Source organism: Colobus angolensis, unplaced genomic scaffold (assembly GCF_000951035.1).
Source record: "Colobus angolensis palliatus isolate OR3802 unplaced genomic scaffold, Cang.pa_1.0 Scaffold361, whole genome shotgun sequence".
Lineage (NCBI taxonomy): Eukaryota > Metazoa > Chordata > Mammalia > Primates > Cercopithecidae > Colobus > Colobus angolensis.
In genome coordinates this window covers 187395-208627 of record NW_012116944.1, presented here as the reverse complement: position 1 = coordinate 208627, position 21233 = coordinate 187395, and the positions used below count along the sequence as shown (strand labels likewise).

The following is a 21233-nucleotide window of genomic DNA, read 5'->3' as shown; positions in this document are numbered from 1 at the left end:
TTTTGCTTTTCTAACGTTAGACTGATATGCATCGAATATAAATTATATAAATATTTTTAGCAGTTTAAAATTATAATAATTCAAGGTTTTTCTAATTGAGTTAAAGAAATGCAATGTTAATAACTCAAAAGCCACCATAAAGTTTATAATTTATGAAGCACTTTCATGTCAATTATTCCCATTTGAATGATATTGATCTGTTTCTCAGAATTGTAGTATTACAAAGCCAAAATCTATAACTATACTTTAACCTGAAGCATTCCTGAGTCTGATTTTTTATTTGTAAAATGAGGATAATGAGTAATATGTACCTCACAGAATCATTATAAAGTTCAAGTAAATATAAATGAGACAACACATGTAAAAGATTTAGCACAATGCCAGGCACATGACAAGAAGTAAGTAAACATTAGCTATTACAATTTATTTTAATTAGGAGCAGCAGCAAATACTTCATATAATATATGAAGCACTTCATGCATGTTAATTATTGTTAATTTATTTAATTCCAAAATAATCTGCCCTTGTCCTTGACCACAATTAACTTATGACATAAATGCCAATTTCAAAGGCAAAAATACTTTGAGATATTCATCATTTTAATGAATTATTTTGATTCTACTTATATGGATGTCAATTATCCCAAATTTGAGTTACCCAAAGATGAAGAATCCAGTATCTAAAGAAACACTAATTTATTAATTCAGTAACTAAAGCAGGTCCCCCTTTAGCCTCCTGCCTCAAATTCCATTGACCAGGGAGGCAGCATGAGGGGGCTGTCTCCTCATGTAAAAAAAAATGGTTTTTTTTAAGTAAATACCTTTATTCTTTTTATTCATTTCTTTTTCTCTAATTACAAATTAACACAACTTATTTGTAATTTTATTTCAGAAATGCAGAAGGCACCAACTGGAAAGTTCAAATTTATATATTCTTTTAAAAGGAAAATCACACAAAACAAATCATTTGTCAAATCAAAGACCTGTATCATATGAGAAAAAAAATGACAATACCAGAGCTTACTGCTCATTTAAAAACTAAATATTGGCTGGGTGTGGTGGCTCAGGCCTGTGATCCAGCAGTTTGGGAGGCAAAGGCGGGCAGATTGCTTAAGCTCAGGAGTTTGAGAACAGCCTAGGCAACATGGTGAGACTTCATCTCTATGAAAAAATACAAAAATTATCCGAGCATGGTGGTGCGTACCTGTGGTCCCAGCTACTCAGGAAGCTGAGATGGGAGAATGGCTTGAGCCCAGGAGGTAGAGGTTGCAGTAAGCCAAGACTGCACCACTGCACTCCAGCCTGGCCAACAGAGCCAGACCCAGTCAAAAACAAAAACAACCACTAAAATTTGACAGAAATTCTTCTATCATTAAGGGAAGCACAAAAGTCAGTTAAGGTAAATTAACAGGCATACTTACATATTTAATTTTCTATTGGAAAGAAAAATCAGATACCTAGAAAAATGTCTTTTGAATAGAAAAGTAAAATGGAGAAAAATCAGTATGTTTCAAATTTTAAAAAATTTAAAAAGGAAATTTTCTGAAAAGTAAAAGTAAAGACCTAGAAGATTAGAATAGCCAGGAAAGTTTGTTGTATCAATAATTTCATTATTTTTTCTAACAAAATTAAATTTTTCTTAAAAAAAACTCATACAGAATTACCTAGAAAGAAAATTTAATAATGATTTACAAATATGTTTCACATATACTAATGAATATACATTTTATACATGAATATATTCATATATATGAAGCTTGTTGATGTGAATTTATAACTGTAAATAATGAATTCACTGTTCATGTAGTAGGATAATGAAAAGTGACATTGAGGTTACTTACCCAGAATGAATGGGGCTTGAAACAAGATTGACATTGTCTAAGGTGTCTGCAGCCCAGCTGTAATGTCTAAGAGAATCTGAATCAAATTCCCTTGTGAATGTTAGATGCTGAAAAATAAAATGGTAAATTAAATTACATCAACAAACCATACAAGACTGGTTTCTCTACACATATAAAATATATCCATATTCTTCTAATTCCAGATAGACTTACATTCAACATAAATAATTTTTAAATTCTCCTCTATAAAAATACATTGAAATCTGAGTATCATAATGTTAGAAAATAAAGTCTATTGATATCTTGTTTTATTTTAATCTTTTAAGAAAGCTCCCTGGGTAACTGACATGGCAAAGAAATATCATAGAACTAACTCCAACTATGATTTTAAGCACTTCAACATGTCTCCAAATTAATCCTATAACACTGTAATTTTTTTTCCCAATTCTCAAAATAAAAAACGAAAAATTCAATCTTGATGACTTCTGGTTCCAAGTGGAGCAGAGTAGCTAGTAGCAACCTAGTGCTTCTGCCAAGTAAGCCAGATAAAATACAGAAATTGTATCTGAATGCAGCAGAGAGTGCGACTGAAGCATCAAGAACTAAAAGAACTACCAAACTCTGGGAGGGGAAACATCTTCAGGAGTTGAGTTGACTTTCTATTGCCCATTTTTAACTTACAGGCTTTTGTCAGTTACCAGTGCAAACAGATTTGTACTTTTAACCTACAGGGATCACTGTTGTTGAATAGAAAAGCCAGGAGAGTTTTGGTGGAGATTTGGGTGGCCTCAAGCATGCTACAGTTTCCTGCTAAGAACATGTGCTGAATTCTGAAGCTGTGCAGAACAGGAAGCTCAAATCCTAACCAGAAATATCTCTGAAGAGCATAATGGAGATTTTTGGCAGTTAATAAGAAAATGACCTAAACGTTTAGAACTTATAATGGGAAGAGATTTGAAGATCATACCACAATTTTAAATAAGGAGGCTGGTGAGCTGAGGGGAAAACAGAAGTAGTGTGAGCTTTCGCCAGGGCTGCAGACCAGCCTCATTTCAGCAAAATCTTTACTGAATTAAAATTCACTATTCTATTTGCCTAGCAGAGGGAGGGCAAACATTCTGTGGAGGAATAGATCACCTTTGGGTGTGTCCACAATTTTTTATACACCATGTCTAGTGTGTCCACAATGTTTTATACACCATGTCTAGCATAAAGTGAAAAATTGCCAAGCATGGTCAGAGTGGATGGATAAAAACAGAAAAATGCAATAAAACCAAACCGAGCTAGATAGACACTATAAATAGACTCCTAGGCCATCCAGATTCTGAGGTAAGCTAATAAGTGCTTTATAATAACTATGATTAGTATGTTTACAAAAACACACGGAAAGATAGAGAAAATAAATTAAAAGGGATAGAACACTAGAATATACATAAGAAGGAATCAAATGGGCATTGGTTCAGTGCTAAATACAATGTCGGTTCTTGACATAGACACAATATAAAACAGGGTTAAGTTAGAGCCCTAAATGGAAAAATATACAAAATGAAGGATAGGTTAAAAAAAAATAGAAAACAGTACAAGACGTGGAACACTGAGAGATTTTAACATAAGTGTAAATTGGACCCTTAGAAATAGAAGAGAAGAAGAGAATAAAGTAGAAGCTGTATCTGGAAAGATAATGGCTAAGAATGTACCAAATCTGATAAAAGGTTTTAGCCCACAGTTCCCCCCTGGTCTGCTTCCTACTGAAACCTCAGTAAAATGACAGTCACATATTTAAAAATACACACACAGAAAGGACAGAGAGAATAAGAGAAAACACATCAGCAGAGAAACAGGATTGGCTAGAATTATCTTTAAAAAGTGATTTGACTTTCATAATCCCCTCGGTTGTCAAATAATGATCCCCTGCCATCACTACCACCAACCCTAGCAGAAGACTAAAGGCAGGAGACTAGAAGGCTAGAGGCACCAGACTGAAAATGGGGATTGTATACTGAATATTCAGACTCCCTGCCTTCCTTTACTGGTCTCCCAGACACAGTTAGGGACAGAGTTCTAGGCAGAAAAATGGGAAGTCTCTGAGGATTCTGACCTGCCCACTGGAATTTCCCAGTGAAATGTTCTGGCTTATTACTTCAGTGGAAATCACAGACGACAACCTCTACAAGATATAGAGAGCTTCCAATGAGCTTATTAATAAGTAGACAGTTGTCAGTCATTAGACAGTTGAGAAAAGCATCTAGTATGAAAACAAAACAAACAAGCAAACAGAAGGAAAGCAAATTGGAGGAAACAGGCTTTTCAGGGAGAAGAAAACTTAAAATTATCCATTAATATCTAGAGAGAGATGAGATATTTTTACACCCATGAAACAACAGACTACTTATTTAAAAAAAAAAAAAAAAAGAAACATTCAGGGAAAAATAACTCTTAGAAAGTAACAAATACATTGAAAAAACCCTAGAAAGTATAGGGAAATTTTTAACTCTAGAAAACAGGAGAAGAAATACAAGAAAGCAAAAGATAAGTTCAGGAGGTTCAAATCCTCCTCTTCAGTCTAAAAAAAAGAAGTTCTAGAAAGAAAAAAAAAAATTGTGAACAAAGGAAAATAAATTAAGGAAACTATTTAAGAAACTTTTCCAGAGCTGAAGACAAAGTTTGCCAGAGTCAAATGACCCAGTGAGTGGCCAGCACTGTGAATACAGAACCCATTATGGTACATCACTGTAACATTTCCGAATGTGGAGACAAAGACAGAGTCTATAAACATGGGGAGAAAAAATGGTCACTGATGGAGTGACTGTACCAGACTTTTAACAGCAAAACATGAAGGTAAAAGGCAATGGAGCAATTCCTTCAACATTCTGACAGGAAATGACTTCAAATCAGAATTCTATAACCAGCTAAACTAAACACAAGTATGAACTAGACAGATATTTTCAGATATATAAAACCTTAAGAAACGTTTTTCTCATGCACTCTCTGAGGAAACTACCAGAAGATGTACTCCACCAAAATGAAGGACTAACCCAAGAAAAAGGAGGTCATGGACTCCAACACAAGAGAAATCAAAGGGAATTTTCATGGTTATGATGAAGGAAGACCCCAAGAGCACATCTGTGTGCAGTGGACCTACAAGGAATATGATAAGTAAGAAACTCTAAGCAAGATGAGGTAAGTAGACAAGACAGATAGATCACCTAATGAATGTGAACATATTGAGAGATATGTACACCTTGGGGAGAGTTTTGGGGTTGGACTATTGATATGCACAGAGGACATCAAGCAAGTGAAAAAACCCCAGGGAAAATAAAATATTGTGCTGGAAAGAAAAAGCAATCAGGTCGGGCGCGGTGGCTCATGACTGTAATCCCAGCACTTTGGGAGGCTGAGATGGGTAGATCACTTGAGGTCAGGAGTTTGAGACCAGTCTGGCCAACATGGTGAAACCCCTTCTCTACTAAAAATACAAAACATTAGCTGGGAGTGGTGGCCTGCACCTGTAATCCCAGTTACTTGGGAAGCTGAGGCAGGAGAATTGCCTGAACCTGGGAGGTGGAGGTTGCAGTGAGCTGAGATTGTGCCACTGCACCCTAGCCTGGGTGACAAAGCAAGACTCCATCTCAAAAAAAAAAAAAAAAAAAAAAAAAAAAAAAAAAAAAAAAAAAAAAAAAAAAAAAAAAAGCCACATATGTAACATTTACATAGGCGTAACAAGATAAGCATCAAATACAGCTATAAGCAAAATAAATTACAACTGTTTGGTGAAATGAGAGGATACAAAGTGTGCATGGTTGGGGAGGAAAAGTGTGGGAAAAAATTAAAGCTTCAGCTTTCATTTGGGGAAGTCAATAAATCATTCCTGAAATGGAGAAAAATCAACAAGAACAATATACATGTAGTATTTAGAGATATGCAAGCACATCATAAGAGTCATCAAAAATTATTCCAAGCACTTGTCTCTGGAAAGGAGAAATTGGGGGCTGAAGGTGTATATGGGGATTATGTTTCTTCCTAACAAGTATGTCTTGTAGAATGATACGGCTTTTTATTTAATTGCAAAACTTTGGTAATAATAAAATCTAAATTTAAAAACTTACTCTGAATTACACAGATTTTAAAAAAATAGCCCTGAAGTCAAATTGAAAAATAAATTTGTAGAGCAATTATATGCAAGTCACTATCTCACCCATGTCCTAGGAAAATGCAAAAACGAATGAGGAACAGCTTTATCTGCATTTAATGAGCAAGGACACATCTAGTGAATGGGTGTGCAATTAAGCTTCTAATAAGAATCCAAGAAACCAAGATTCTAACCTGCCAAAGGCAATAAACCATTTAGGAAAGTTCTCAAATTCTATATGGGTTAACCAAAGATGAGGTGTTGGTTTCAGTCTGGCCTTATTTAACAACAACTTATACCGACTTTTGGAGAACCAAACCAACAGACCTTCAGAGTAGGGCAAAATACTTAACACAAAGTAGTGACGTTCCTTTAATTTTTTTGGCATGAGTGGAATGGAGGGCAAGCTACAGTTCCTATATTGGGGAGCCTAAGGTTATTTTTCACAAAGATTCATTTTTTAAAAAACAGTTCTCATAAATAAATAATATCATTCCTCTTTGGTGATTACAGTAAATTATTTACCTTTCGTACTGTTAGAAACATGCACTGGTGCCATTAATTATTGAAACAATGAATTATATCTCACAAAAAGGTATCACTGCAATCATGTAATATTTATCAAAGCCAGAGTGTGCCAGGACATGGATTCCACATCCCTCTGAGTCCTTTCTTAACTTCTCTACTCTTGCAACTCTGCCACTCATTGAAGCTTTGTTGTAACACGAACAAATCTCATACCTGATCAAAACAATGAGCTATATTATTTTGAGCTATATGTCCCAATATTTGTCCCAGATAGTAACACTTAAACATGTTTTTAGGTACCTTAGTACTTTCTCTTCTGAGTTTTGTGTTTTCAGAGAAGTTTGCTCAGGTTTATGAACAGACATAACTCAAGTTTAATAACCTAAATACAGGCAAACAAAATACACTTCCTACGGAGCATCCATCTAACTATAAAATGAAGCAATTCAATGGAACCTATGGTTTTATATAGATACTGAATTAGTATTTCATTTCCATGCTACCTGTCTGTAAAGACTTACTCCTACAGATTAGAATCTACTTAAAACCGAAATATAAAATTTCAACTATTCACTTACGTTTGTTCTGACATGTAACTGTGCATAGCACACCGCAGTACTAGCAAAAAACTTTGCCTCTATTTAATTACTGAACAAATAGACATTTAAAATGATTAACAGGGCCGGGCGCAGTGGTGACTCATGCCTATAATCCCAACACTTTGGGAGGCTGAGGTGGGTGGATCACTTCAGGTCAGGAGTTCAAGATCAACCTGCCCAATATGGTGAAACCCCATCTCTACTAAAAATTCAAAAAGAAAATCAGACAGGTATGGTGGCATGCACCTGTAATCCCAGCTACTCGGGAGACTGAGACAGGAGAATCACTCAAAGCCAGGATGCAGAAGTTGCAGTGAGCCGAGATCGTGCCATTCCACTCTAGCCTGGGCAACAGAGCGAGACTTCATCTCAAAAAAATTACAAATAAATAAATAAATAAATAAAAAGAAATAAAGTGATTAACAGATATTCCATGTTCATGGATTGGGAGAATCAATATTGTTAAATATTTAACAGTATGTTCATACTGCCCAAAGCAATCTATGGATTCAATGCAATCTCTATCAAAATAATGATATTCTTCACAGAAATTTAAAAAAAATCCTAAAATGTATGTGGAACTACAAAAGACTCAGAACAGCCAAAGCTATCCTAAGTGAAAAGAACAAAACTGGAAGAATCACATTATCTGACTTTAAATTATACTACAGAGACATAGTCACCAAAACGGCATGGTGCTGGGGAAAAATCAGACACATAGATCAGTGGAACAGAATATAGAACCCAGATATAAATCCATACATCTACAGTGAACTGATTTTTGACAAAGGTGCTAAGAATGTACATTAGAAGAATAATAGTCTCTTCAATAAATGATGCTGGGAAAATTAGATAGCCATATGTAAAAGAATGAAACTAGGCCCCTATCTCTCGCCATATTCAAAAATCAAATCAAAATGAATTAAAGACTTAAATCTAAGACCTCAAACTATGAAACTATTAAAAAAAAAAAAACACATTAAGGAAACTCTCCAGGACATTGAACTGTGCAAAAATTTCTTCAGTAATACCCCACAAGCACAGACAACCAAAGCAAAAATAGACAAATGGGATCACATCAAGCCGAAAAGCTTCTGCACAGCAAAAGAAACAATCAGCAAAGTGAAGAGACTATCCACAGAATGGGAGAACGTATTGACAAACTATCCATCTGACAAGGGATTAATAACCAGAATATATAAGGAGCTCAAACAACTCTCTAGGAAAAAACAAATCTAATAATAATGGGCAAAAGACCTGAATAGACATTTCTCAAAAGAAGATGTAGAAATGGCAAACAGGTATGTGAAAAAGTCCCCAACATCACTGCTCATCAGAGAAATTTAAATCAAAACCATAATGAGATATAATCTCACCCTAGTTAAAATAGCTTTTATCCAGAAGTTAGGCAATAACAAATTCTAACCAGGATTTGGAGAAAAGGGAACCCTCTTACACTGTTGCTCGGAATGCAACCACCACAGAGAGCAGTCTGGAGGTTCCTTGAAAAACTGAAAATAGAGCTACCATGCTATCCAGCAAGCCCACTGCTAGGTATATACCCAAAAGAAAAGAAGTATATCAAAGAGACATCTGCACTCCCATATTTATTGCAGCACTATTCACAACAGCCAAGATTTGGAAGCAACCTAAGTGTCCATCCACAGATGAATAGAAATAGAAAATACATACACAATGGAGTATGTATACACAATGGAGTACTGTTCAGCCATAAAAAAGAATGAGAGGCTGTCATTTGCAACAACATGGATGGAACTGGAGGTAATTATGTTAGCATAAGCTGGGCACAGAAAGACAAATTTCTCATGTTCTCACCTCTTTGTAAAAGCTAAAAATTAAAATAATTGAGTTCACGGAGATAGAAAGTAGAAAGATTGTTACCAGAGGTTAGGAGGGTAGTAAGGGAGTGCGGGGGGTGGAGGGTAGTGGGAATGGTTAAAATGTACAAACAAACAAACAAAACAGAAGGAATGAATAAAGGCAGGGTGCATGGCTCATGTCTGTAATCCCAGCGCTTTGGGAGGCCAAGGTGGGCGGATGACTTGAGCTCAGGAGTTTAAGACCAGCCTGGGCAACATGGCAAAATCCCATCTCTATAAAAATTACAAAAAAGAGTCAAGCGTGGTGGTGTGTGCCTGTAGTCCCAGCTACTTGGATGGCTAAGGAGGGAGGATGGCTTGAGCTGGGAGGTAGAGGTTGCAGTGAGCCAAGGTAGTGCCACTGCACTCCAGTCTGGGTGACAGGGCCAGACCCTTTCTTTAAAAAAAAAAAAAGTATAAGACCCTAATATTTGGTAGTATAACAGAGTGATTATAGTCAAAAGAAATTTAATTGTATGCTGTAAAATAACTAAAAGTACATAATTGGATTGTTTGTAGCACAAAGGACAAATGCTTGAGGTGATGGATACCCCATTTACTCTGATGTGATTATGCACTGCATGCCTGTATAAAAACATCTCATGTCACCCATAAATATATATACCTACTATGTATTTACAAAAATTTAAAATAAAAATAATAAACAGGATACCACATATGATGATGGTTAAAGACGAACTTGACCCGACTTTCAAGTTTCCTCAGCAAGGAGGGGTGTTGCCTGGGCTTAATGGAAAAGCTTGGCTTTGAAGTTGAGTCACAGACTTAGATTTGGAAATTGCCTTTGCCTCTTGTTAATGGAAACACTTCTTTCCCATTCCCGATTTTTCCAGTTTGAAAAGACAACTCAGTTGTGTAACTGTGGGCCTCTCCCTGCCCCTTTATATTCACTTTCGCCCTGGAAATTAAAGTGATGTATCTGAGTGACAGATTTGGGAAAGGTAGCTGGGAAGGGTCTGCTCAGATCCAGTTTTCAATCTATGGGCACAGAGAGTGAGCAGCCTCCTCTTCTCTCCAAAGCCTACTTCTGCAAAGAGTGTGCCTGGCCTGGGCCAGCACCACAGTCAACAGGTAGGGGAGTGTGCCTATCTCAGGGGTTCAGTTAGCAGGCCCTCATGGCTCAGACACTAAGCTAGTCCTCGCCTGGCCTCCATCAGGAATAAAGGAGATATTTTGCCATTGACCTTTCTTTATCTTTACTTATTGAAAGCTCCTTCAGAGATGCCCCAGCATCACCTGCTGGTTTTGTGATCATTAGCAGATTACTCAACTTTTCTCAGCCTTCGCTTCTGCATTTTCAAATTGGGGATGGTTGATATGGAGATAAAAGAAAACATAAGTCAAAGTCTGGCACTAATGCAGTGCTGGTGCTGGCATGGAATTATAATAGCGTCTCCTTATATGTGTAAAGCCTTCCATACTTCTCAAAGGACTTTCACTTATATTAATTAGCTAATTTGTTACAATCTGATCATTTATGGGGGAAAACAGCAAAAATAAAAATATTCCAGTCCCAGCACTGGGGCACTGTAGTAATATACACAGGATGCTTTTATCACACCAATGGAAGCCATTCAAGAATGCATCTTATCAATGCCTAGGTCTTATTTATTGACTCAAAATATTTACATCCCTTTGTTAACAGCAATACCACAACTTACTGTGCATTAGTTCAATGGCCAAGGACTGACTTAGCCCTATACATTCATTTTTTTGTTTGAGTTGTCAGAACCTATTAGCCCTGGGAGTAATGGAGCCATTTGACAGATGAAGAGACTGAGGTTTAGAGAGACTTCAAAAACCAGGCAATACAAAGTTAACACCTAGCACTGGGTGGCTTTAATAGAACACTATGTTAAAGAAAAATTCACATTAAATTTTTAATAATTTTTATTCCCATGCCAAAGATAATATGAATAAGCAATCACTTTTCATTTTGGAAGTGATGTCAAGGATTATTAAACTGAAAACGCACATTATTTAATAGAGTCCAAAGCCTGACTAATGATGATATCACTGTCTCCAAGAGCTTAATACTTTCCAAAAATAGTTTCTCACTAGTCCTATTCATCAGAGGAAAGAGGAGAACAAGTACATACTGGCCTTACAAACAAGGACACACCCAAATGCCCAGGTCTGGAAATAATTGTCTAGGCAGGCAAGAAAAGAGGCAGGGTCAAGAAAGTGTTTGCAAGAGAGAGAGAAAAAAGGAAATGGAATTAACTCCAATATTAGTAATTCTTTAGGTTGCTGACTGTCAACCTCCAGTGTTAGATGACATGAGTTAAGGACCAGAACTAACTCTGCAAGTTTCCTTATCTTAACAGCTCTACCACCTATGGGGGAAGGTGGTCTTGCATATTAACTGGTGGCCTTGACAGGCTAATGTTAACAGCAACCACAAATCTCCCAGTAACAGGTCACATGCAACACTCAGTGCAACAATTCTGGAAGACTGTAAATACAATTTAGTTTAGCAACAGTTGGATGACACAATCAGACTGGGAGCCACAGAAAGTAAAGGGCTATCAGGGATAACTTCACTCTATGGCCACAACTTGGACAGGGCCAAAGCAGGGGAACTCATGAGAGAGTCAGTTCCCCACACAAAGAATAAGATGATTTGGGTTTGAGTCAGGCACTGTCACTCCATAGTCCAGTGAATGGCAAGTCAGAAAACTCACTGAACCTCCATTTCCGCATTAGAGTGACAGGTAAAAAATATTAATTGCCCTGATTCACTGTGAGAAGGGAATGGCCCAAGTAATGTGAAAGTGACTTGAAAATTCTAAATTACCATGAAAACAAAAACATAGATGATGCTAATCTCATACCCTAGCTATTTACTTATTTATTTTATTTTTTGAGGCAGAGTCTCACTCTGTCGCCTAGGCTCAAGTGCAGTGGCACGATCTATCTTGGCTCACTGCAACCTCTGCCTCCTGGGTTCAAGCGATTCTCCTGCCTCGGCTAGCCTCCCCAGTAGCTGGGATTACAGGCATGTGCCACCATGCCCAGCTGATTTTATTTTCTTTTTTGTAGTTTTAGTAGAGACGGGGTTTCACCATGCTAGCCAGGCAGGTCTCGAACTCATGGCTTAAGTGATCTACCCGCCTCGGCCTCCCAAAGTGCTGGGATTATAGGCATGAGCCACTGTGCCCAGCCTACCTCTAGATTTTTAATAATTGAAGATCATTTATTTCTTATATTTCTATAATGTTGCCTCTCTCTATGTAGATATTTAGGATAGCATATCCTTTTCACACCACAGGGAGAAGTCAGAGCTGCCTGCTGGATTAACAAAAATAATAGCGGTGTTTTTGCTTTGCAAAATACTTGTCTATGCATCAATTCTTCCCATGGCTAATCTGCTTTACTCAGATCTGCTATGCTTCGCTTATTAGAGTGGCACTATTGCGTAGTGGCCAGGAGGAGAATGAGTTTAAGCACCCATCAGATTTACAGTCTGTTTTCAGCTCTACCGCCTAATAGCTGTGGACAAGCTATTTAACTGGACAAGCTAAACACTCCTCACAGCCCTAGCCTCCTTGTCCGTAAAGTGGTAATCACAATACCCATTCCATTAGGTAGCCAAAAGCATGAAAGGAGATGATGCATTTAATAAAATATTGTGGCAGGTACCGTATTAAGTATTATAATTATTGTGATGTGCGGTGGATATTGAGTGAAATGGCAAACTCCTACCCAGATCGATAGTAGCAGGTTTAAACATCCAGCACAACTACATGGAAACACTTTTACGAAACGGATTCCATAAAAGGAAACCTGACACAAGTAGTAAAATAAAATAAAAATTAAAGTCCTACTATAATAGAAAAAGCAGGTCTTTTTTCCCTTACAGTATTTATTTTCTTGAAGTCAACTCCTATTACTCTTAAGACTTATTTTATTTGAGAATAGCACATAAAGAAACTACGTTAAATTTCCAAAGTGGATTGATTTCAAGACAATCTGGTTATGAACTTGAACAAAGAAAGTGAATCAAGGTCAGGGTGGAAGGTGAGTGTGTCAACACCCAGTTTGAGACATCAAAACTAACTGCACTACCTTAAGGAAATCATAATACTAACCTCTCTGCCTTAACAAAAAAAAAAAATCTGTAATCTTGCTGACCAGTCTTTGAGAGGTGTTGAATGGATCACCTGAGTAATGCTGGCAAAGCATTTTGAAGAGAGAAAGCAGCCTATTAAATGTCACCAGTCAAATGTGCTTATCTTCTAGGGGGACTATCTCTGGCAAATCTTTAATCTGAGGCTGCCTAGCTTCTGCCACCATGCACATTTCTGAGCACCCCCCTTTAGAAATTAGCTTACATGAAAGAAATAGCAAGGTTTATATGCCAATGGGTGTGGGAGATGGGGGTGGGAGTGTGGGTGGAATAGGGTTGAGAGGTGGAGGAGGAAAATCTGACTGTTAGCATAGGCAGTCTTTTGGGTTAGGTATTCTTTCCCCTTCGTATTACTGAGATAATTGAAAATGCCTAGATCTTGAAAATACAAGCAGGTAGTTTCTTCTGAAGAACTCTCCAATTTTCACACTACTTGCTAACATATCCAATTGTACATTACACATTATATGACCAAATGCATATGAAATCATCCTTAGCCTCAAAAACGACCAAGTCCAATCCAAAGGAATCAGGATCCTTGCCTGTGAGATAAATGAGAAGAGTTATGGGGTAGAAGATGTGACAGCAGCCTTCCTGTACATGATGGCTATAATGAGGCCTCCAATATCACTTAGAGAATGTTCTCCATTCAAACAGCATTCAAACAGCCAGTGCAACTGTTGACATCATAGTCCAGCTAAGCCTTCTACACCAGTCACTATTGAAGGCTTGCCACTAGTCCCCTCAGGAACAAACCAGGTAGGCAAATCTGGTCTGAAAAGGAAGTCTTCAAAAGAAAGAAATCTACTCAGACAGAGAGCAGGGCCAAACAGCTGTCCTATTCCTCTCTTCTCATAGATACACTGTCCCTAAGTCAACAGAACTGTAAGGAAATGGAAGGTGTTCGTTTGAGAGTGATCAATTGGCAAGGGGCTCCTTTCTAAAATTTTTGTTTACAAATACCCAAGTTTATCCAGGAGTGGTGGCTCACATCTGTTATCTCAGCACTTTGGGAGGCAGAGGTGGGCGGATCACATGAGGCCAGAAGTTTGAGACCAGCCTGGTCAACATGGTAAAACTCCGTCTCTACTAAAAATACAAAAAAAATTAGCAAGGCGTGGTGGTTCGTGCTTGTAATCCCAGCTACTGGGGAGGCTGAGGCATGAAAATTGCTTGAATCCGGGAGGCAGAGGTTGCTGTAAGCTGAGATCACGCCACTGCACTCCAGCCTGGGTGACAGAGTGAGGCTCTATCTCAAAAAAAAAAAAAAAAAAAAGAAAAGAAAAACCCAAGTTTATAGCATTCTCTTAAATCATAGTTCCTCATTTTCTTTTTCTTTTGTTAACAATGGATTTATTTAATTTTAGAGAGAAAGCATAAAATAATAGAATCTCAAGGTTGAATGGCACTTTAAGATGCTAGACTTTTTATGTTTCCATTGATATGTGGTTGTTCCTACCAGGTTTCATTACCACCAACAGCAAGCACATTAGTACTGACAGAAAACCAAATTGAACTGGTTTAAGATACTCCCTTTCCAGGGATGGGGGAGATTGAAATTAAATTGCTGGTTTATATGGCAAGAAAATCTGAATGGTGCTAACTTGAAGGTTGGTTGAATCCAGCTCAAATGATGGTAGGAATCATTTGTCTTCACATTCTACTCCCAGCAGCTTTGGGCTTATGTCATCTTTATAGCTTAGGAACCCCAGTGGAGTTTTTCTTTCCCAAAAGGTTAGACAAAGTCTCAAATTTGAGTCTCACTAGACGGGCTCAGATTTCACTTTTCATCCTAAAGTAACTGCTGTAATCCAGGAGATACGAATGCTCTGAACGGCCTGATTTGGGTATCAGTGTTGCAGAACAGGAGGGACTTATGCCCTGTCTAAACAACATTAGCTGAGAAATGGGTAGGGGTTAGGGATTTGGCCACCGGATCCAGGCACTGCCATGGAAATGGGTATATGCGGAAAGCCAAATGGGTGCACGCAGGGAAAACCAACCGACGTCGGTAAGTGACTTCTGCTTTTCTCCCGTCTTTGAACGACTCTATAAAAAGTTATACTGAACTAAATGCTTCTGCCTACAGTATATGTATACCTTTCGGTCTTAGAACTAATTCTAGGATCATTTTTAAAGGAAGAGAAATTAAATGGTTAGCCTGCTAACTATTTGTAAACTGATGTCATGCCTTCTACCTTTCATCTGTCTGAAGGTCATATATTTCCATTCCTGTAATGATGCCTTCCATGCCATAATTTTTAGTTCTTTTTTTTGAGACAGAGTCTCGCTCGGTCTCCCAGGCTGGAGTGCAGTGGTGCGATCTCGTCTCACTGCAACCTTCACCTACTGGGTTCAAGCGGTTCTTCTGCCTTGGCCTCCCAAGTAGCTGGGATTACAGGCGCGTGCCACGATGCCCAGCTAACTTTTTGTAGTTTTAGTAGAGACAGGGTTTCACCGTATTAGCCAGGATGGTCTCCATCTCCTGACCATGTGATCTGCCCACCTTGGCCTCCCAAAGTGCTGGAATTACAGGCATGAGCCACCGTGCCCGGCCAGTTCTTCATACTTTTATAATTGTTACTGAATACGTTATGTCAGTTTATTTTAAAGCACATTGAATAAATAAAAGACTTTATTAGGATTAGAAATAAATGTAATGAAGAACACTGTCTAAATATAATCTTTCATGCTAAAAAACAGATCACGATGGGGTTCTGTGGCCCGACCAAGAATACTAGCAAGTACAAGATCCCAGAGGACAGATTATAAAATACCTGGACTCCTCACGGGCCTTTCTCTTTCACTGAGCAATGCAGATGCAGAGTGTTCAGGATAAAATGAGGCAATCTGGAGCCAGATGGCCAGTGACTCTGCCACTTACAAGCTGTGCCCCCGGGGGTGAGTTACTCAAGCTGTCTGTGCCTCAGTTTCTTCATTTTCTTTTCTTTTTTGAGATAGGGTCTCACTATCTCACCCAGACTGGAGTGCAGTGGTGCAATCTTGGCTCACTGCAACCTCCGCCTCCCAGGCTCAAGAGGTTCTCCTACCTCAGCCTCCCGAGTAGCTGGGATTACAGGCATGCACCACTACCACTCAGCTAAATTTTGTATTTTTAGTAGAGACAGGATTTCACCATGTTGGCCAGGCTGGTCTCGAACTCCTGACCTCAAATGATCCACCCACCTTGGCCTCCCAAAGTGCTGGGATTACAAGTGTGAGCCACTGTGCCCGGCCTCTTCATCATTTTAATGGGGTTAACAAATTATTTCATAGGGATATTGTGAACTGTAAACAACTTAATACTGCTAAATCACTTAGAATAGTTCCAGGCACATAATAGGAGCTCAAAATTAGCTGTTTTCACCACCACCGTGTTACCACCATTATATCTCCTGACACTGAAGGCATCTAGTGAATAGCATTCCATTTATGTAATGAACACTGTCTGATGTGGATCACACACAGTAATGTGTCTTAAGTACATTAAGCTGTACCAGACAGTTGCTTTCAATAATTACATCAGAAGAAATGAAAGCACCATGCTATTACAATCATCCCAGACAATCAGGCTTCAGTTTAGACTCATCCCTTTTCTTTATTAACTCCTGTTTGGGGAGGAATGTTTCCAAGCACAGGTGTTGCTCTCAGACAATCTGACAGACACAAATCTGAGCTTATAAAACAAATACATTAGATGTTGACTGACCAATACACACCAAGCTTCCAGTGAGAGGTGCCTTAAATCGGTAGTTACTAACTAAAGGTACAACCCAGACATGGAAATTCTGATTCTGCAGGCAGCTTGTTTTTAAAAGAGCCACAGGTAATTCCAGTGTGCACCCCCACTTAAGAACACTGACTATGAATCAGTGGCTTTCAATTTTGGGTACATTCAGAATTGCATGCCCAGACTCTACACAGGCCAAAGAAATCAGGAACTGAGCAACCGTCTTTTTAAAAGTTCTCCAGGTGGCAGGGCATGGTGGCTCACACCTGTAATCCCAGCACTTTGGAAGGACAAGGTGGGCGGATCACTTGAGGTCCAGAGTTGGAGATGAGCCTGGGCAACATGGCAAAATTCCATCTCTGCTAAAAAATACAAAAATTAGCCGGGCATGGTGGCACACGCATGTAATTCCAGCTAATAGGGAGGCTGAGGCACAAGAATCACTTGAACCCAGGAGGCGGAGGTTACAGTGAGCTGAGATCATGCCACTGTACTCCAGCCTGAGTGACAGAGCGAGACTCTCTCACACACACCCCGCCCCCCCCCCACATATCCCCACACACCAAATTTCTCTAAGAGATGCTCATAAATGGTCTAGATTGAGTCATTGCTTTAAATAGAAAGATCTTTTGACAAATCCAAGACATGATTTCATTTACATATACATTTTCCATAACATATCTTCAGGTGATTTTTGGCTAACAGACTTCTTTCATGTTTTCTGAAATTATTGCTGTGGAAAGGCTACATTTTGAAATTTATAAATGCAGAGTTAGAGGAATGAAAGACATAAACTGATGTTTTTTGTCACTTAATTCTAATAGAAAATGTTTAAATGCACTTCTGAAGTAAAGGGAAGGTAAAAGAATAGGAAGTTCACGATAACCTGTAACAAAAGAGTCTACTCTCAACTATCCAGGAGGGAATTAAGTGGGTTATGGACTAATCAATACTCAGGCTCAGCACGGGGTGGGGATGGCTCCACCTCTCCCACTCCCCTCCCCCAGCTCTGGCCTCCACATGTGCCTTCAGCCAGCACAGGTCCCCAGAAGGAGAGGCGGCAGGCCTACACTAATCACCCTGGGTCTCAACTGCACTTTAACTGTGGTTAATACGCAAACTGACTAATCAGCAGGCTAATAAAGAGGCAATTGTACTTTGTATGAGTGAGATCTACTCATTGAAAAAGAGAAGTGTATGAGAGTTCACTTCTACTCATTTTTCACCTTTCCTTGTCAAGGCAACTTTAACTGGGCAATGATAGTGTAGTTTTAAATCTGACAACAAGCTATGTATGTCATTGATTTGGGAATTCTAAATACTGAAAACTTCTTTCATGCTTTCCAACAACATTATTACTGTGGAAGAGCTATATTTTGAATATTATAAATACAAAATTAGAGAAATGAAAAACAGAAACTAATAATTTTTTGTCATTTAATCCTCAAGTGTTTAAATGTACTTCTGAAGTAAATGTTTCCCATTAGTCTTGCATAGTGTATCTAGACACTTCTGTCTGCCAGATTCTTTGAGGAATTAGCCTTTTCCTCCTCCTCTATAGCTATAATTTTATTTATCTATAACAATAGAGGTTCATTAACTTTTTTAGTATTGAAACTAGAGACTTCAAAAGTTAATGCACCTCTTTCAGGATTTTTCCTCCTTCCTCCAAGTTACTATTTTGAAATTGTTCACACAAATAAAAAAGTTGAAAAACTGTATAAAAAATACCCATGTACCTTCCACCTAGATTCAACAATTAACCTTCTACCTAGATTCAACAATTAACATTGCTATATCCAGATGTGCTTTTTTTGGCTGAACTATTTGGAAATAAATAGTTGAATTAATGATTGCTTAATTCTGGAAAACTTCAGCATGCATACCCCAATATTCTCTGAGAAGGTTCAATAAGTAGCAGTGATAAGCTAAGAAAATTACCAATGCTAAAATTATCACTGCTAAGAAAATTATCCATGATTTCCTACACACACAGATATCTCCAAGACATTTTCAAATGCCCCCAACAGTCCCTAAAATGTCTTTACGACTTTCATTTCCCCCTCCAAAATCTGCCAATTTATCCTGGATTTGCATGGCTCTGCGTAGTGTTATACGCTCATTAAACATGCTGGTTCCACAGGGAATGCCTATGCGGGTATTCTGTGCTCACTAAAGACAGCAACTTCCTGTTTCTACATTATCAACTTAAAGTTTATTTTGAAAGATTTTCAGATGTCCTATGCTCTTCTTTCCTCTGATGGGTCTATAGACGTGTTCACGATGTCCACAGAAGTATTTTTGAGTTGGAAGCAACAAGTGACTATAAGAACATCAGTTTCATCTCGAAAATTCTCTTTGTCTTCTACTTCTGTTCACAAATCCTTAGTTCTGAGTAAATGCTGCCCCTCCAGTCTACCTCAGTAAGTAGGTCTTGGTAATAGTTAATAGGCAATGGTGTGAGAACCCTCAGAAGCCATTTTGTAGCACCGCAAACACTTGCATTTTACTTCAACATTGATGTGCAGAAGTTGGGTGGTAGAGTAACTATAACTATGGTGGTAATAGTGGTGGTAGTAGCGGTGGTGGAGGTGACAGTGATGATGGTAAGGTCATGGTGACGGTGGTGGTGGTTCCAATTTCAGGCCCTTGACCCGTGGCAAGTTAATATGCAGAAATATAAGCCACAATTAGGTTTGATCAGAAATTCCCCGGCACATGCTTTCTACATGAGCAAAGTGTCATTGATACCCGGGGAGTCTCCTTTCATCTGTGATTTTGTAAGTTTTGTGAAGTTTCCTTAGAGTGTAGAGAATAACAGGCATTTTTATACTTCTAAGTGTTATCAATATCTCCACTGCCATCTCATTTCAATTGGGAATATGAAAAGAGCAGTATTACAGACTAAGATAATGACCACAGCCAACCAAGCAGAAAATTTCAGCCAATTCCTGGCAACACCCAAGAGTTTAGTTTCATTATTTGAGACAAGTGCTCTCTCGGGTACTAATACCCACTTAACACCCATGACATGCTATTGCACTGAAATGGTTTGCCTGTGTCCCCACCCAAATCTCATCTTGAATTGTAGCTCCCACAATTCTCACCTGTTGTGGGAGGGAGCTGGCGGGAGGTAACGGAATCATAGGGGCAGGTCTTTCCCATGCTGCTCTTGTGATACTGAATAAGTCTCACAAGATCTGATGGTTTTATAAGGGGGAGTTCCCCTGCACAAGTTTTCTTCTTGCCTGCCACCATGTAAGATGTCCCTTGCTCTTCCACCACGACTGTGAGGCCTCCCCAGCCAGGTGAAACTGTGAGTCAGTGAAACCTCTTTCCTTTATAAATTACCTGGTCTCTGGTATGTCTTTATTAGCAGCATGAGAACAGACTAATACATGCACCTGTAATTTTTTTTTTTTTTTTTTTTTTTGAGACAGAGTCTCGCTCTGTTGCCCAGGCTGGAGTGCAGTGGTGTGATCTTGGCTCACTGCAACCTCTGCCTCCCAGGTTCAAGCAATTCTACTGCCTCAGCCTCCCGAGTAGCTGAGATTACAGGTGCCCGCCGCCACACCTGGCTAATTTTTGTATTTTTAGTAGAGACGGAGTTTCACCACATTGGCCAGGCTGGTTATGAACTCCTGACCTTAAGTGATCTGCCCACCTTGGCCTTCCAAAGTGCAGGGATTACAGGCGTGACTCATCATGCCCAGCCTATAATCATTTTTAAAAGAATTTTTTTTTGTCTGACCAAACACTGAATAACCACTGTATTCACCTCTGTAAGGCCTGTTTGTTAAGAATGTTCTAGAGAGTAAAAAGTAATAAAATATTTATTGTAGGTCCCTATGAAGTATAACACACATGTGTATGTCTAGACATCAGCATCTGCAGACATGTGGGAGTCCCAAAAGTCTACCTATTGCTTAACCTCTACCTTGGCTATGATAAGTGACTATCAATTATTCATCTGCTCCAATTCACCTTCATTGTGCAGTGAGTCAAAAAGCCCAGCATGATTTCACCAATTATTTACATTGTTTAAATATTATATGTCACCTTTAAATGTTTTATTGTCCAGACAGTTTCATCTATCATTAAATCACTACTGTGCATACTTAAAGTCAGGTATTATCTGTGTATTAATTATTCCAGGACCATCCTGAGCCCACATGCAGGAAAGCTGTGTTACTGGAACTTCTTATAGTAATCCACTATCAATTCAACCACAATTATTGGAAGAAAAAAATTACACAAACACCAAATGCATATAGCAGAGATTGTGGTAGAAAGCAAAATACTATCACATCTTTAGACACCATCAAAGGCAACTTTGAAGCTAAGGGAACAAAAAATGACCAGTCTCATCTTTACTTA

The 21233-nt window shown here is 38.5% G+C and overlaps 1 protein-coding gene across 1 annotated transcript in view; it reads right to left on the bottom strand.

Moving 5' to 3' along the window:
* Positions 1–21233, bottom strand: part of ANK3 (ankyrin 3, node of Ranvier (ankyrin G)) — a 272063-nt gene that overhangs the window by 85982 nt on the left and 164848 nt on the right. Inside the window, exon 26 of the mRNA XM_011953463.1 lies at positions 1841–1947. Within this exon, the coding sequence (XP_011808853.1) occupies positions 1841–1947 (107 nt within the window). The remainder of the gene's footprint in view (positions 1–1840; positions 1948–21233) is intronic.